The following is a 17707-nucleotide window of genomic DNA, read 5'->3' as shown; positions in this document are numbered from 1 at the left end:
CCTGTTCATGTTCTGTGCTCCCTCTACCTCTCACCCTCATGTAGGAGCTAATACGGGATGCTAACACCGTAATTTCTATTTTCTTTTTGGAATATTGCCAGGTATGTGTTAGCGGGCCCTTTTTGTTTTACTGTCCAGCGGGAGAGGAGCTAATACGGGATGCTAACACCGTAATTTCTATTTTCTTTTTGGAATATTGCCAGGAATATTGCCAGATACGCAATAAACGGAGGTGGTCTCCAAGGGTGCTGATGTGTCCCGAGATCTTTTGACTTCCTAAACACAACGCAGAAGTGATCGGGTTACACTTGCAGAGGAGAAATATTGGGGTTTTGTAGTTCAGGTTGTTCTAGTGGAGGTGGCTGTGAGAAGGAAGACGGGGACGACAACAACAACAACGCTATCTGATTAATATCACGATACTGAGATAGACACAGCGGCAGAGTATTAGCCTAATATTTTGTGTTATATTGACATTTGTTATATTGGCATCTTCAAACTAAACCGATCGTCACAGAGAGCCTTCAAACTCTAATCTAGTCTAATCTAATCTAGTCTAATCTGTAGGAAATCTGAACCAGATTGGACATGACCATAGACTGCTTTCACGGTGTCTGATTTAGTTTCTGATTTAGTGTTTTTCAGTAGGTTCTGAAGTGTTTTCAAACTGTGAAAGTTTGTGACAGTAATCTTTTTCTTGGGCGGCACTGGCTCAGGTGTTTGAGCAGGTCAGACAATGATCGACGGGGCGGTGGTTCGATCCCCGCTTCCCCAAGTCAACCGTCGTTGTGTCCTTGAGCAAAACACTTCCCCCTCCCTGCCTCCAGTGTGTCTCCACTGGTGTGTGATTGTGTGTGAATGGCCCGGTGATGGTCAGAGGGGCCATAGCCATGAACTGGCAGCCACCCCCCGTCCGTCTGCCCCAGGGCAGCTATGGTACATCAGTAGTTACCATCCCCGAGTATGAATGAATAACGGACATATTGGAAGAACTCTGAGCATCTGGAAAAGACCAGATAAATCCAATCCATTATTGTATTTATTACTATTACAGCAACATCAAGATTTCTGCTAGAAGACAAGTCACTGCTGTGTTCTTAACATGTTCTTAACATGTTGATAAACCAAAACCATAAACCAAATTCTGCAACTAAGTTTAACGCAAAAAAGAAAATGAAACCAGTTTGTGTGGAATTCTCTATCTGCGAACCACCAAAACTATAACTGAACAGAAGCAAAGTTACACAGAGGTGTGGACCAAGATTTCTTCTGCTGGAGAGGTTTGCTCATAGATTCTATAAAGCATATGTTTTGAGTCCTTTTGCTCCTCATCACAACAATCAAAACATGAATAAAAATATACCCAGCCCCCCCCCCGTGACTGTGACAACCGACCAGGTGAGGAGACAGGTGGAAAAAATTAACCAACGAAAGGCTCCTGGCCCAGACGGCATCAGCCCCAGGATACTGAAGTCCTGTGCCACCCAGCTATCCACTCTTTTCCAGCGCCTCTTTAACCAGAGCCTCAGTCTGATGAAGGTCCCGGACACCTGGAAAACCGCATGTCTGGTTCCTGTTCCCAAGAAGACTTAACCCTCTGGACCTAGTGATTACCGTCCTGTTGCCCTCACGTCCCGTGCAGCTAAAGTGCTGGAGAGGATTTTGTTGTCCCACCTGAGACCTCTGGTGAAACCATCTCTGGACCCACTTCAGTTTGCCTATACCAGCCACGCCTGGGGGTGGAGGATGCTGTTATTTATCTGCTGCAACGTGCTCATTCTCACCTGGATGGAGGGGGGACACTGAGAGTCACATTCTTCGATTTCTCGAGTGCGTTCAACACCATCCAGCCCTGGTTACTGGAGAAGCTGCAGCGGATGGGTGTGGACGGCGCCTTGGTCTCCTGGATCATTGATTACTTGTCAGACAGGCCGCAGTTTGTCCGGCTGGGCGGTGTCCTGTCTGACGTGGTGACAAGCAGTGTGGGGGCCCCACAGGGAACTGTGCTCTCTCCCTTCCTGTTCACTTTGTACACCAGTGACTTCCAGTACAACTCAGAGTCTTGCCATCTTCAGAAGTTCTCTGATGACTCTGCTGTTGTTGGCTGCATTAATGGTGGGCGGGAGGAGGAGTACAGGGAACTGGTGGATAAATTTGTGAGATGGTCTGGAGAAAACAACCTGCTGCTGAATGTGGAAAAGACCAGAAGGATGGTGATGGACTTCAGGAAGAAACCACCAGCTTCCCAGCCTCTCAGCATCTTTGGCAAAGAGGTAGAGGAGTACAAGTACTTGGGAGTACCCATCGACCACAGACTGAGCTGGAAGAGCAACAGCACTGCTGTGTATAAGAAGGCCAGCAGCAGACTCCACTTCCTGAGGAGGCTAAGGTCCTTCAACGTCTGCAGCAAGATGCTTGAAATCTTTTACCAGTCTGTTGTGGCCAGCACTCTGTTCTTCTCAGTGGTCTGCTGGGGGGGCAGCATATCGGCTAGGGACAGTAATAGACTGAACAAACTGATCCGTAGAGCTGGCTCTGTAATCGGTTGTAAAATGGACACATTTGAATCTGTGATGGAGAGGAGGACTTTAAATGAGCTCATATCCATCATGGATTTTCCTGAGCATCCTCTCCATCCTGTACTGGATGGTCAGCGGAGCTCCTTCTCCAACAGGTTAAGGCAGCTTCGCTGTCACACAAACCGCTTCAGGAGATCTTTCATACCTCACTCCATTGGACTCTAGAACTTGTCATCCATGTGCAATACATAAAGTCATTTATGGTCCGTCTATTTTCTCTCTCCTGATGTGGCACGCAATACAACTGTTCTAATTCACTGATGTTTCTTTCCGATTGATTGTTCTGGTTCTCTGTTGTCGTCTATTGTGTGTATGTTTGTATCTTGAGCCCAACGCCGAATCTGCAACAACTGAATTTCCCAAGCTGGGATCAATAAAGTATCTTTTTCTTATCTTATCTATCCTATACAACAATCGGTGATTTTCACTCCTTCCAGCCTCGGGCAGCAGAAAATGTGCGTCTCCTCATGTTTATTTGTGTGTGGCTGGATACAGTGGTGCTGGCACAGCCTGAAGGTCAGAGGAAGTATCAGTGACAGGAAGTTAGCGTCTGCCAGGTTCAGGCCAGGTTACCTCAGTAATGAATGGTCATGCTGAGTGACAGCTGGCTGCTCTTAAAGGCAGAGGAGAAAATGTTCCAACGCATTGACTCACAAAAGAAACATGCAATAGAGTGCTGTAAAGACAGGAGTCTTCAGATTTACATGTCTTGAAATATGTATAGTATAAAGTTATGTATAGTATAAAGTTCTATGTTTGGCTGACCCCTATGTGATCATATCAACCTTAACAATAATTATACTCCGGTCCAAAGTCCGGAGTAAAATGTGGCCCGTGGTGAAGTTTGACCTCTTCCAAACGTAGAATTTATGTCACGTGTTAGGAATGTAACATTTTTTTCTGTTTTACACAGCTGCACGGTGGTCGGATGCTAAAGATGCTAAAGCTCTTGGCTCAACTGTTCTTCACAGCCTATTTGTGTGTATAGCACCTTTGTCTTCGTAAGGTCTTGTCAACATTCACTTGCAGTGTTTAGATTTTCCTATTTGTTTGGATAAAATCTATTTTACTTTCATCTGATCTATGAAGGGCTGCAGAGTTGTCTGGAGGGAACAATACCATGGATGGACAGGTCTAAAGTCCATGATAGCAGCACATAGTCTTCAAATGATGCTGGTACTGACCACTAATCCCTGACCAATACTGACCAAAAATATTGCCTATTTGCGAATTATTCAGAGCACCATTCAGAGCATGATGGGTCAAATCTGATGTGCGCTTCACTAAGGTGAGTTTCCTTGTGGAAACACGAGACAGCATCTTTAATAGCTGCTTACACAGTCTAGCATCTATCTCTCACATTTCTCCCATCAAATTCTTTCCAGGCTGAACTTGCCTCTCCATGTCTCTTTGTAAGGTTCCATCCCAAATCCAGCACCCCAAGACTGTACGCCAGCTACAGGGAAGTAGAATGAGGACTAATGAAACATCCAAGATGCATGAATACATCAAGCTGAAGGCCCCAACTGACAGTGTGCTCAGTGAATGTCTCAGGCAATGGAGAGCAGAGGATACAGTGCTGGCCGACAGATCCTCATGGGAGGACAAACCCCTGCATGGGATGTACCACCGGACCATAACTGAAGTGGCTGATATCAAGAAGTCCTACCAATGGCTAGAAAGGGCTGGCCTACAGGACAGCACCGAAGCGCTCATCCTGACAGCTCAGGAACAAGCCCTGAGCACCAGAGCAATAGAGGCTCAGATCTACCACACCAGACAAGACCCAAGGTGTAGATCTACCACACCAGACAAGACCCAAGGTGTAGGCTGTGCAAAGAGGCGCCTGAAACAATCCAGCACATAACTGCAGGGTGTAAGATGCTGGCAGGGAAAGCATACATGGAGCGCCACAATCAAGTGGCTGGAATAATATACAGGGACATCTGTGCAGAATATGAACTGGAAACCCCAAGGTCAAAATGGGAAACACCTCAGAAGGTGGTAGAGAATGAGAGGGCAAAGATCCTGATCCAGATCCAGATAGGATGGTAATGGAGAACCAACCAGACATTGTAGTGGTGGATAAAGAACAGAGGAAAGCCGTTGTGGTGGATGTGGCAGTGCCAAGCGATGGGAACATCAGGAAGAAGGAACATGAGAAACTGGAGAAATACCAGGGACTCAGAGAAGAACTGGAGAAAGCCTGGAAAGTGAAGGTGACAGTGGTGCCAGTGGTAATTGGAGCACTCGGGGCAGTAACCCCCAAGCTGGAGGAGTGGCTACAACAGATACCTGGAAAGACCTCAGACCTCTCAGTCCAGAAAAGAACACAGTGCTAGGAACAGCAAATACACATGTGGACAGAACTGTTAGAATCCTTCGGTTGATGAAAGAAAAACTCACAATGGACAAATAAATAACTTGAATCTGACAAAAGCCACAATAAATAAAAACTAGAGGAAGTTGAACCAATAATGTCAGACGTTGCTTTTTAGCCATCAACAGATTTATTTACAAAATTCAATCATGAAAAAGGCGTGATGGTGCCCCTAGGGTACCTCCAACCCCAGGTCTGGCTCAAGAGTTGGGCTTTGGTGATGCTAATCTGGGCAACGTAATGAGATCTTGACGTGTCCTTCTCATGATGGGGTTTTAAACCACTTTTTGTGTGGCTTGTCACATGTCTGACAGCTTGGTTGCTAGGGTTACTAGAAACTCTAGCTATAGCCACCACAGTGGTGGTTCTCAAAGGATAAAATACAGGTTTGATGTATGTATGAATAAGAGTCGTCCCTTGGTGTTGTGGTTTCATGCCGGTGCCAGAGTCCACTGAGCCGTGTTCTGGACTTTCTCTACAAGCTCAGGGTTTACTTAAACGTTGGCATGCATGGAAAAGAGCAATCTCAGCAGACAAACCAACTTTTGGCTTTTCCCATCAGGGGTCGCCACAGCGAAACAACCTCTCATTCGAGGATGAGTCACATGGTTAACTTGGCAATGTTTTACGCCGGATGCTCTTCCTGACGCAACCCTCTCAATTTTATCCGGGCTTGGTACCGGCACAGAAGCAGAGAAGGGAATAGGGAGCAACCCGGATTTGAACCCTGGTTTCACGGACGGAAGCGCCGCAAACCAGCACGAGCTAAACTGGCTCCCTAATCATGTACAACAATACAAAATAATAAATAAATGAATAAGTAATAAACAAAAGAGTCCCTGTAGGACTAAAGTAAAAAAAAATACATGTTTGAAAAGGGGATAGGCCGAAGCCAAAGCTTATTTAAGCCCATTCTTTTACACTCGACTATCCCTTTACTTCAGGGTCTTACAGAGTCAAATGCACTCAGCAACGATTTGTCTGATAGAACATTACTGTTGGATCATTGACCTGACCCTGCAGGAATACAGAAAATATATCAAATGTTGATCAAATGATACCAGGACCAAAACCTGTCAGGGAAATTGTTTCTTGTCTCAACAGGGATCTCTATGAAATTGGATTTTTAATTTCATGAAGGTCAAAAATAGCTTTGTCAGGAATTCAGGTGCAGTTTGACCACAAGTCACTTTAAACCTCAGTAACATCAAGTTAAGTATTGTTAAACTGTAATGACCTGAAACACAGCATCAGAGCATTGTAGCTTGTAAAAACGATCATGATGTCAGAATCCAGGCTGTACATTAACATTACAGTCCTCTTTACTGAACGAGGTAATCCAAAAGCATCATTTTTAAAATAAGGCTTTTAAAAGAGTTTTTCTGAAAGGTTCTTGGTGACTCCTGCTAGAGAAAGGATTTATGACTGCAGTAGTGTTCAGAGTCGGCCTTGCCAGCCTCCCGTCTCCACAGCAACCGAAGCGGTTGCAGCAGGGTTTGTGACAGGATGACAGGAAGCACGGGCCTTGTATGGTGTATAAATCCAATCTAAAGTCTTACAAACAGTGACATGGCTGGTGAGTCAGTCAGGTTTGCTCAGGTGTCGCCAGCTCTCTGCCATCTGTCACGGAGGCTCAGCTGTGAGGAAGGGCTGTGAGCACAGATACAGGAATCACATAAAAACTGCTAGTCCAGTTTAAGTTTGGAGTGTTCTGTTTTCAAATGTTGACCTCTATGAGATCAGAGACTACAATGATTCCTTTCTCAACCTGAACAGCAAAGCGGTCTCCTGACGCTGGTTCAGCCGGTTCAGCATCACATTAGCATCACCACAGGGAGGCATTGGGATCAGTGTGAACGAATGAACCGGTTACATACAAAACACGTGTAATGAGAGTCAAGATAAAACTTAGTCCAGATGAAAACAGGTTTTCAGTTTGACTGTTGGTTTGATTAAATGTAACAGTACATTGATCTGTAAAAACGTCAGACTTATTCTAAATAAACTCTAATATTTTCGCCTTGTTTCATCACATTTTCGTGCTTCTTCAGGCTCCGATTTTCACCGGGACTTGTTCCGGATTTCTTTCTTGGTTGGAATACAGCTTGGTTTTACTCCTCTGACTCCTGCCACAGGTATATCATTCTGGGATTATGATATACATTCATGAATAACAACTGTGGTACTGTTGACAAATTGAGAAATAAGCTAAGAAGGGTCTATTTCATAATTACTGGGTGACTGTGTTATAGTGACAGGCTTGATCAGATGGTCTATACTTTCTACATTTTTACAGTTTGATGTTCTTTAACTTGACTGCCCCCATATTCTGATCTTTATTAACTTTTATTCATGTATCATGCTGTCGTGCTGTAATACGAGTTAGATAAGCTGCAGTTAGAGTTGGATGGGGATGGTTCCATGCTCCTTTGTTGGCTCAGTGGTGTTCTGTTCTTCATCAACCACCCTTCACGCATAGGCTTAGATTCACCTGCACTTTACAGACCACGCCCCAACCTCTCACCCATGTAATTATGCAGTATGCTTCAGTGCTGCATTATTTCTTTCCGTCCTCCTCATGCGAACACGCTGACTCGGATGTCTCGTTGTGGAGATGCTGAAGTGACTGCATGTCAAACCTCAGAGCAGCTCTGTAATGCCTGGAAGACTTTGTTTGTCACCTCTCCATAAATACCCCCGAGGCCCTCATAAAGCATCTCCATCAGAATAGTATAAAAAGGTTGCTAAGCAACTGTCACCTGACAGCTTTGTCTTCCCTCCATTAAAGAAACAAATCGCCCATAGGAGCCAGAAGCTCATAAATGAATCTGTTAATTGTGTCCACAGAGACCAGATCCCTGTCATCTTCATCATTATATGGCAGCAACTAGTGTGTCTCAGTTGAACGATTTCTCCTCTAATGACACAAAGAACTGTTCATTTCCAGGTCCTTGTGTCTCACAAGTCACCTCCTCCTTCTGTAACATTCAGCTGCATTTCCACTGCAGAAGCATTCTTGGGGGTGTGGGTGGGGGGTAGCTTGTCTGAGTTCATGATCATCTCCACCTCACCCTGGACTAGAAGGCCATTTTCATTTCCACTTTCAGGTGTTTCTTCCATCTGCCGACGGTGTCGCCGTTTCTCATTTCACCCGTTTTTGTGCGTACGCCTGGGTCAGAGCGTGAAGGACCGCACATTTTCCCCTCAAGTTTGCTTTTTATAAATCTCAATTATTACGTAGAGAGTGGCGTACGCCTTCTTTTGTGCGTACGCAACGTTTATAAATGAGGCCCCAGATCCCTTCAAGTCTAGTGACTTCTCAGATCTGTAGTGTCCTTTCTGTAACCTACAGGGTGTGCTGCTTTTGGAGATCAGTTACGTCAAAGTGGATCTGGAGTGTTCAGGAGCCTGATGATCTCTGACACCCCCCAGTGGATTCTGAACAATCAACAAGTGAAGTTTGCTTCTCCTTCTTGCCACAGAAAAACAAGCCTCTAACGATGCTGAAATCTGAGCTTTGATTAAACCAAAATGTTAAATTTAAATTAAATTAAAACGTGGTTGACACTAATGGAAAATAAAGAAAACTTTAAAAAGTTTTGTACATCAAGCTGAAAAGATGTTTTTCTGCTGCTTTAAACATTCTTTTGACTGCATTAACTCTTCAACTATTTATGCAATTAACGTAATTCCAGCCGATTCTGCATATCTTGCATATATATAGAATGAATGTAGGTCAAAGGGCATGTGGTGACGGCTCTGGTGCTTTCTAGTTTGCATCAGCTTTGGGAATGGAAGGTGGGGGCTCAGTTATGAAGACCATGAGTTCTGTCAGGGATGTTCTCACCACTCCGATGGAGAAATAGTTGTTAACGATGCTGTTGGGGACGGGGTCACCATTCTCCTCCTGGTCACAGGGGACAATGTCAATGTGCCAGCGGTCCAGGACCACCTCTTCGCTGTGCTCGATGTCCCGCAGAACCTTTAGTAGGCTGCCGCCCTCATAACCTGCAAAACCAACCAGATCCATGAGCATGGATCATGCAAACAAGAAAGAGGACAGCAAAACAAATTTTGACTCCTGGGAGTTTTTAGCCTGAGTCACATGCACCTGTACGGGGTGGGGTGGGGGGAGTTTTGGGTTGTCCAAGTCTATGAAGGGTCGTAGAGGAGCGGCTGCATCTTAGGGGGCACAGGTGTCCCTTACTGTTCCCTTGAAGCTCGTAGGACCACCTGAAGGGACGTCATGAAGTGGACTGTACCATTAGCGTGTGCTAAGTGTATGTTGAAGTATTCGTGAGGCTGATGGAAGTTTCACGCACTTATGACATGAGGGTGATGCATGGAGTCCTAACGCCATACTCTAGTCATTAGTAAGGTGTGAGTACTGGCTCCTTACTGATCGCGTTAAACTGCTGGTGCACGGTATGTGCACGTGATGTGTAGGTGTCTATAGGACGCCTGTAGGATTTCCACACAAACTAAACCCTGACTTCCTAATTTCTACCAGTCAGACTGCATGAAAGGAGCCCGCACTTTTTACATGAACAGCACCAGGCTCTGTGCAGTCTGCAGGGTTTGGGCGCTTCAAAAATAAAAAATATGTACCACACGCCTGCGTCTCACCTATGTTCCCCTTTACTTACACTAACGTTATTACAAGTGTTCGCTGTGACCCGTCACCCGCAGCATGCCTGTAGAAACAAGCAGGCATGAATATTTTCTCTCTAAGGGTTCAACGAATGGTCTATGGCCAGCTGGGGTAGGAGGTAGAGCGGTCAACCTCTGATCAGAAAATCGCAGGTTCGATTTCCACCCTGGCTTCTCATTTGTATAGAATTGTCCTTCGGCACTGAACCCCAAGTTGCTCGTGGTGGTTACAGGTTGGCCCCAGTGTTCTGCAGTGGAGCATCCATCGGTGTATGAATGGGACTGTGACTGTAAGGTACCATGGGCCTTTGAGTAAGGTAGGAAAAGCCTATGCAAGTATACGCCATTCACAACCTCTGTCCTGTACAGGTTTGACCATATTCCCCTGCAGACAGCCCGCATCCACCTGTAAGGACAGTTGTGTTTGTGTGTAAACCTCTTTGAAGTGTTCAAACCTGCATTTAAATCCTCCAGAAAATTTTTCCAAACAGTCTTTGGACCACTGAGCTTCAGAACATTTGCTAGCTTCTGTTCAACATTCACAGTCCCGTTAAACCGAACCGTTAGGACAATAGGGACAGCTTAACGCACTGTAAACAACAACACAAGCTCAGAAACAAGCTTCTCTACGTGACAACACATGCTCTCAACGAGTGCAAGAAGCTAACCGCTCAATCTCTAAGCTCATAAGGGATCATTTATTGTTGAAATAGCGCAGGTCAAAAATGTTATAAATATTGTCTGTTATTAATTCTAAGCAATAGAAATCCTGTGCTAAGTGTACAAGTAGACGGGCTACAGAACAAGACTAAATAATGTTAAGGTCAAATAAAGTGTAAAAAAACTCAAAATCAGTAATAAATCATGTTGTTTCTATGTATTTATGCATGTTAAAACAACCCAATTGTGTTTGGTCAACTTAAATTCTAAAAGATAAAACAGATTAAAAGACTGAATCTTCTCTTCTGTTAATCAGTCAAAGAACATTACACTTTCAAATGACTTCTATTCTCTGTTCCAAAGCCAAAAAAGGTTTCAATCACATGAACTAAAGTTCAGAACAGGATTTCTGGAACCAAGTAAACATTTTGACACAGACAAGATAGTTTCATTTGAAACTTTTTATAAACTAAAGACTGAGGCGTTCTGTGCTGGGGGGGGGGTTGAAGATCTAAGGGTGGGGGTACCCCAGTGCCTCTCCTGCTGCCGCTGGAATGAACCCTTCCCTGTGATCACGCTAACAGAACATGCGTGGAGGTGGCGCTCACCTCCTCCCCAGCGTAAGCAGCGTGCCAAGTCGTTCCCTGTGCCCAGAGGGAGGATGGCCACCGGGGGATGTTTGCTGAAGTTGGCCTTTTCTGCAGAGGGGGGCACAGTCAAATGATTAGAACAGTTTTGCTCCGTGAGGCTCTGGTACCTCTGGCTGAGCAGCCGAGCTACCATGGGGGAAGTCAGATGGGAGATTTGGTGAATGTTTCCCCCAGAACACATCGAAAGCGGAGGGAAGTCAAGTGGAGGAAGCTCTAACTCTTTCTGTCATGATCACAGCAGACCCTGACAGCTGAGGTAATCAGAGTAATCAGAGTACCTATGCAGTCCAGTATCCAGCCCACCGTGCCGTCCCCTCCACATGCTAGGACCCGGAAATCAGGAACATCATGGAAAAAGTTGAGCCTGGGGGAACAGATCCATGAGATTTAAGCAGGACACAGCTGATCCTCAAAGGAAATGATTTCCACTCAGTTTGCTCACTGTCACGATAAGATGGTTAGAGCTTTCTGTCAGAATAATCCGTTGATTGTGTTTCGGGGGGATTTCTAAGCTCAGAATGATCTAATGAAGATGAGCTTAGAGGCCTGGGCCTGCAGACCTCTGCAGCTCTCTGCACTCCCTTACCCTGAGAGCGTGCACTCCGTGCTCTTCAGAGGGAGCTTTAATGTGTTTCAGACAGAGGTACAGCCACAAGCTTTCAGCTCTGTCCACATGCTCACCTGCATCTCCTCCTTGTTGGTAGAAAGGAGCAGGATTGGAGTGTTGAGAGTAAGAGTTTCTACCTGCAACGCAGGTGAAGTAAAAGCTCAACCATAACCTGATCATCTGTCTGTAAGCAAACCCGCTGAAGAAATTCAGTGTCTCTGTCAGCATCTTACTGCAACTAAAGGTTGAACACTTTCAAGAATCCAGAAAAGAAAACCTTTCTGCTTCCTTATCAGTGTGTGATATGTGTGTGTTATAAAGTTAGAGATGAGCTAATTCTTTTAAGAGTTCTGGTAAATCGCCTGTCCATCCTGGGGGAGGATCCCACTTCATGTGGACACCCCTGAGGTTTCCTTTTTTTTTCCGGACTCTGTTTTTTTAGGAGTTTTTCCTTACAGAGAAGGAGGGTCTAAGGCAGGGATGCCAGTTTAGTCCGTTTAGTTAGTACAGTTTGGAATGTTCCTATTGAATTCTATGAATTCTATGTATTCATGATCCTTTTTGTGTTTTCTTTACAATTATTGGTACAAAGCCCATTGAGACGGCTGTTGTTGTGATTTTGGGCTGTACAAGTAACATTGAACTGAATAAAAAGGCACATTTGGGCCTGGAGGGGTTTCTGCAGGACATCAGGAGTCTGATTCTTTCTTTCAAATTTCTGCTTTGACTCTTGTGTTTATTCACATTAGGTGAAACAGATGATTTAGTGAGCAGAACATCTCCAGTCATCACTGACTCGACTGAGGCTGGACCATCATCTGCAGGACCAAAGCTGTGGTCTTCTCAGAGCCGCATGTTTGTTTTTAAAATAAGTCATTTACCTGCAGGTTCCTACAATCCGGCTGCAGGTGAACCTGGATTTATCCCTGTAACCCTTGTTCTATCCTAGGCACTTTAACATTGGGAGTGGGGTCATCTAGACCCACTAGACAGAGCTCTGAACCTTTTTTCTTCAATGATTTGTGATCTTCACTGGTGTCCATGGATTACATGAAATCTTTCCACCTTTATCCACCTTTGTCATGGTAGGGAGAAGACCTCAATGGAAGGGGGGGCTAAAGGTGCTGTTTTCTTCTTAAAGAGGCCAACAGCGCCTCTGAAGGCCATGCAGACAAACTGCTCTACTCTGAATCCTGTTGGTGCCTCACAGCTGAGGCTTCAGCAATGCCAACGGTGCTCTGAATTGATGCTTCTATGCTAATGTGTCATCCCTTGGGGGGTTGGAGAGTCAAACCCAGGTTTGCCAGCATACTTTCACCCAGTCTGACACCGAAACGCTCAAGCTTCTGATAACATGAGCTCTTTGGTCCCTGTGCCAGCTGAGAAACACGGAGGAGGTTTAGCTATGGTCTGGGCTGCTAAGCTGCTTCTGGTACAGGACGCGGTGACTCTGTGAAGGTTCATGAAATCCGTCATCATTCTGGAGGCAGGAGTTTGCTCTTCCAGCAGAACAAAGATGTAAATTACAAACAGAATCTCATTATTTGCTGGTTTGGTTTTTTATTTTTTTTCTTGAGTTTATGTTCAGGATGGCTGTGACTCCGCCCATTCACCTGCGGATCCTGTTTAGAGGTCACAGCTGCCTGCCCTTTGCTCATCAATGGAATCGCTCTGTGTCTTCAGCTGAAGTTCAATTTTGTGTCTCTGCACTTTGTTCATTTTGGCTTGCTGCTTTTCCCATATGTGGGGTCGTTATTATTTGTAAATCAATTCTTGCGACTCTGTTCCATCTTCTCTTACGGTTCTTCCCTGGATGTGGATTTTTTTCCCACTTGCTTGACCGTGACATCAGTAAAAACACCAACAGCAGCTGAGAACCACATAAACCTTAAGTTAAGATGTGGTTTTTTTGTCCAGGCTGGGTTTGTTAGTTTTCCAAAGATTCTGTTCAAAGTCAAAGCAAGAACTTCCTGCCCGAGGGGGGGGGGGCAACAGTCCAGGTTTAAATAATCATTCAGAGTCTTCTATAAAGTTCTTTGATGACCATGTCCGTCCGTCCATCCATGGCTCACTGACATTACACCCGTCTGCCTCCAACATAAACACCCCCTGAAACAACTTTTGGAGGAAACAGACAGGACCTGTCAGGGGGCATCAGAATCCTGTCTTCAGGGGTAAATGTGCTTCTGCGTGTTTATTTGAATGTGTTGAAGGCAAACAGGTGAATAGTGGAGCAAACTGGAGTTTTGAGACTGAATTTAATCAGAAGAACTGCGCTGGTACAGGAAGTGTGAGGAAGATTTACAGGGTGGGCGGCTGTGGTGCAGCCGTAGGGCGGTCGACCCATGATCGTAAGGTTGCAGCTTTGATTCCCGCCTTTCACGCCCATGAGTCGATGTGTCCTTGGGCAAGACACTGAACCCCACCTTGCCTCTGGTGGGAGGTTGGCGCCAGTGTTCAGCAGCGGAGCCGCCATCAGTCTGTGAATGTGTGTGTGACTGTAAAGCGCTTTGGGCCTTGTAGGTAGAAAAGCACTAAATAAGCATACGCCATTTACCATTTACGGGAAAGGACTGATTGAGTGGCAGAAAAATGGAAAACAAATGTTTCCTAGAGTGCAAGGCTTAGTGCGGTTAGAGAAACTTAGTGTTGTCTCTGTGCTGGCCTTGTATCAGCCTCCTCCTGCAGAGGTGGGGAGGGAAATCTTCCTTCCAAAGCTGCTGCTCCCGCGACCCAAACCCAAGACAAATGAAAGATGAAGGATGGATGGAACACAGCTGATGTGTCCAGAACGATGCTTCTCTCTTCACTTGAGGTTTTTCAAATCCATGTTTTCCCAAAACAAAGGTTAGGAGCTGGTTGGACTTACCCGACCATCGGCCCCCCTTGTTCCAGACTGTACACCTGCCTCGGGTTCAACAGGTACCTGAATTTTCTCAACACCCTAGAGGAGAAGCAAAGCTGGATCACTACATATTGAGTGAATGATAGGACGGGCAAATACACCAAGAGGTCAAACTTAACCCGACCGGTCACAGTTAACCCAGTCATAACTGGCGCGGTCATAACTAACCCGGTCATAACTAACCTGTTCATAACTAGCCCGGTCATAAATAACTCAGTCATAAATAACCCGCTCATAGTTAACCTGTTCATAGCAACAAACTAAACTGAATTGGACTTAGAGTGAATCCTGGTTTATAGAAATCAATCATCCATCCATAAATATTTACATCCCTCAGTATCCGTATAAATTTGTTGTCTTTAGTCAAATCACTGTCAGAGCTCACCTTTCTCCCTGCCTTCCTCCACTCTTTGGGTTGACGAGGACCAGAAGGGGGCAGGTTCCTGGCAGGGGGGTGATCTAATGAGAACCAGAAAACAGTTTGACGAAAAATGAGACCTGGATCTAGCAAACCGTGGTGGTGGAGTGTCCTACCTGTAGAGCCTGACCATCACCTGGGGAGAACTTGAGAATCTGACAGCAGTCATCTGGGTTAATGCAGGAAGGCGGGTCTCCGTCCCCCAGCCTCAGAGCGTGATGGCGTTCCTGTGAAAGACGGACAAAAACCGTAACGAACACAAAAGATTATCAGGAACGACTGCAGTCGGAGAAAACATCAGGAAAGCAGACGACAGAGGTTCAAACGGATGAACAAATGTTCACATTTTATTCCTAGATTAAACGTATAAAGCAAACATCAGGTTATATTTAACTTCTACTTTAGAACAAAACATTCCTTAAAATAAGGAAATAAAGGGATAAAGGAAGGAAGAGAAGATTCATTCTTAGAACTTTATTCTAGTTTATTTGGCAGTCACATTTGATAGAAAAGGTTTCTGATTAAAGACGGTTGGTGGTTTTCTTCTAGTGAAGAAAAAATAAGGATGGAACTTTTCCCGCATTCCACTTTTCCATATCTGTGTACTGTAGATAGGTGGGTCATACCGATTGTTGATCCGATTGTGAACGGTTCATTCCGATCGTGTCACTTCTGCTCTGGTTTAACGTCATGCTCAGACGGTGTTTCGCTCCACAGAAGCTTTGGAGCTCAAACCGGCTGACTGCTCCGCAGACGCCCAGAGCGAAGAGCACAGCGCCGCCCCGCCCTTGTCCCGCTGGCTCTTTGCCGCTCCCCTCTCTTACGCCCCTCACGAGGGGGGTGCGGGGGAGGAGCGCTTCGTGCCCCGTGACGTCTGGACCCTGTGCGGTCCGGGCTCGGGTGCCGGTGGACCGGGCGAACTGTGTCTCTGAGCAGAGCAGCCGGATTAATAAGTTTGTGTTTGAGGGGAGGGAGGATGCTTCGTTACGTGTGCGTTTTGTTGTTTTGTTTTTTTGTGTGACTGCGATCCGTCCCGGACTCAGGAGAACCGTGTCTCCGGGCAGAGCTCGGACTTCCAGCTCACTCAGCGGCTCTTGGGCGGTGTGTGAGCTGTTCAAAGCAGAAATGTGTCTCAGTCCTTAGAAACCGTTCAAACAATCACATGGATTTGTGTTTCCAGTCGTGTCCCGAGAAAATAAAGGCTGATGTTATTCCCACATATTTACATTCAGCCAGGATGCAGATTGCAGAATTTCCTGCATGGATTATGTTCATAGAAGGCTAATGGTGTTGTTAGCGTGTTGTTAGCGTGTGTTAGCCTCTCTTAGCCCTGGATTCTTCCGGCTCCGTTCTTCCACAAACAAAGCACTGAATGAGCAAACAGGCGCTTCATAATATTCACAACATTAATAAAAGCACGTTTAGAAGATCGTCTCGTATATTACTGAGCTGCTGCATAAATATGCATGGCAGCTAGGTTTGTTTACATCAGGACTCATTTCCTCTTCCGGTATTTTCAACACTACTGAGCATGCCCAGATGATTTATTCCCACCAAAAGTGAGGCCATGTGAACGTTTGTTCTAATCGGAAAAAGGTTTTCTGAGCCAATGAACACGGTTGAATTCTAATCCGACCATTGATCCAATCAAGATATTTAGCACGTGTAACCGCGGCTATTGATGATCTGCGATGAAGGAACAGGGGAAGATCCAACTAAAGATGGGGGCGGAGCCTCCTCAGGTGTGGACCATCTACCTCCATGCTTTGGCTGAAGCTGCAGAATGGAACCTGAGAGCTGAGGGCAGCAGAAGCAGCAAAGAGGGCATCTCACCAGCACCACGGGGCAGATGTAGGAGGGCAGCAGCGTGTGGTCCCGCAGCACGCCTCCGTCGCATTCCGGCTTCACATGGGACGCACACTTGTTGTGCAGCTAAAACACAGGAGAGCACTTTAGTCAACCAGAACAGAACTCTGGGTCCACAGCATAACTCTGGGACCTGAGCAGAACTCTGGGACCTGAGCAGAACTCTGGGACCTGAGCAGAACTCCGGGTCCACAGCATAACTCTGGATCCTGAGCAGAACTCTGGGTCCTGAGCAGAACTCTGGGTCCACAGCATAACTCTGGATCCTGAGCAGAACTCTGGGTCCACAGCAGAACTCTGGGTCCACAGCAGAACTCCGGGTCCACAGCATAACTCTGGATCCTGAGCAGAACTCTGGGTCCTGAGCAGAACTCTGGGTCCACAGCATAACTCTGGATCCTGAGCAGAACTCTGGGTCCACAGCATAACTCTGGATCCTGAGCAGAACTCTGGGTCCTGAGCAGAACCCCGGGTCCACAGCATAACTCTGGATCCTGAGCAGAACTCTGGGTCCACAGCATAACTCTGGATCCTGAGCAGAACTCTGGGTCCTGAGCAGAACTCTGGGTCCTGAGCAGAACTCTGGGTCCACAGCATAACTCCGGATCCTGAGCAGAACTCTGGGTCCACAGCATAACTCTGGGTCCTGAGCAGAACTCTGGGTCCTGAGCAGAACTCTGGGTCCACAGCATAACTCTGGATCCTGAGCAGAACTCTGGGTCCACAGCAGAACTCCGGGTCCACAGCATAACTCTGGGTCCTGAGCAGAACTCCGGGTCCACAGCATAACTCTGAATTCTGAGCAGAACTCTGGGTCCTGAGCAGAACTCCGGGTCCACAGCATAACTCTGGATCCTGAGCAGAACTCTGGGTCCTGAGCAGAACCCCGGGTCCACAGCATAACTCTGGATCCTGAGCAGAACTCTGGGTCCTGAGCAGAACTCTGGGTCCACAGCATAACTCTGGATCCTGAGCAGAACTCTGGGTCCTGA

At 46.1% G+C, this 17707-nt stretch overlaps 1 protein-coding gene across 1 annotated transcript in view; it reads right to left on the bottom strand.

Annotated features, from left to right (window-relative positions):
• Positions 1-17707, bottom strand: part of LOC105356367 (diacylglycerol kinase beta) — a 123571-nt gene that overhangs the window by 78759 nt on the left and 27105 nt on the right. The window contains exons 8-14 of the mRNA XM_023950595.1: positions 16683-16781; positions 14966-15076; positions 14817-14890; positions 14396-14470; positions 11198-11283; positions 10878-10967; positions 8807-8967 (exon numbers count right to left, since the gene is read on the bottom strand). Of these exons, the coding sequence (XP_023806363.1) occupies positions 8807-8967; positions 10878-10967; positions 11198-11283; positions 14396-14470; positions 14817-14890; positions 14966-15076; positions 16683-16781 (696 nt within the window). The remainder of the gene's footprint in view (positions 1-8806; positions 8968-10877; positions 10968-11197; positions 11284-14395; positions 14471-14816; positions 14891-14965; positions 15077-16682; positions 16782-17707) is intronic.

The sequence above is a fragment of the Oryzias latipes genome, chromosome 21, assembly GCF_002234675.1.
Source record: "Oryzias latipes chromosome 21, ASM223467v1".
Lineage (NCBI taxonomy): Eukaryota > Metazoa > Chordata > Actinopteri > Beloniformes > Adrianichthyidae > Oryzias > Oryzias latipes.
The sequence above is the reverse complement of the archived record's forward strand: the minus strand, read 5'-3'. Positions and strand labels throughout refer to the sequence as shown.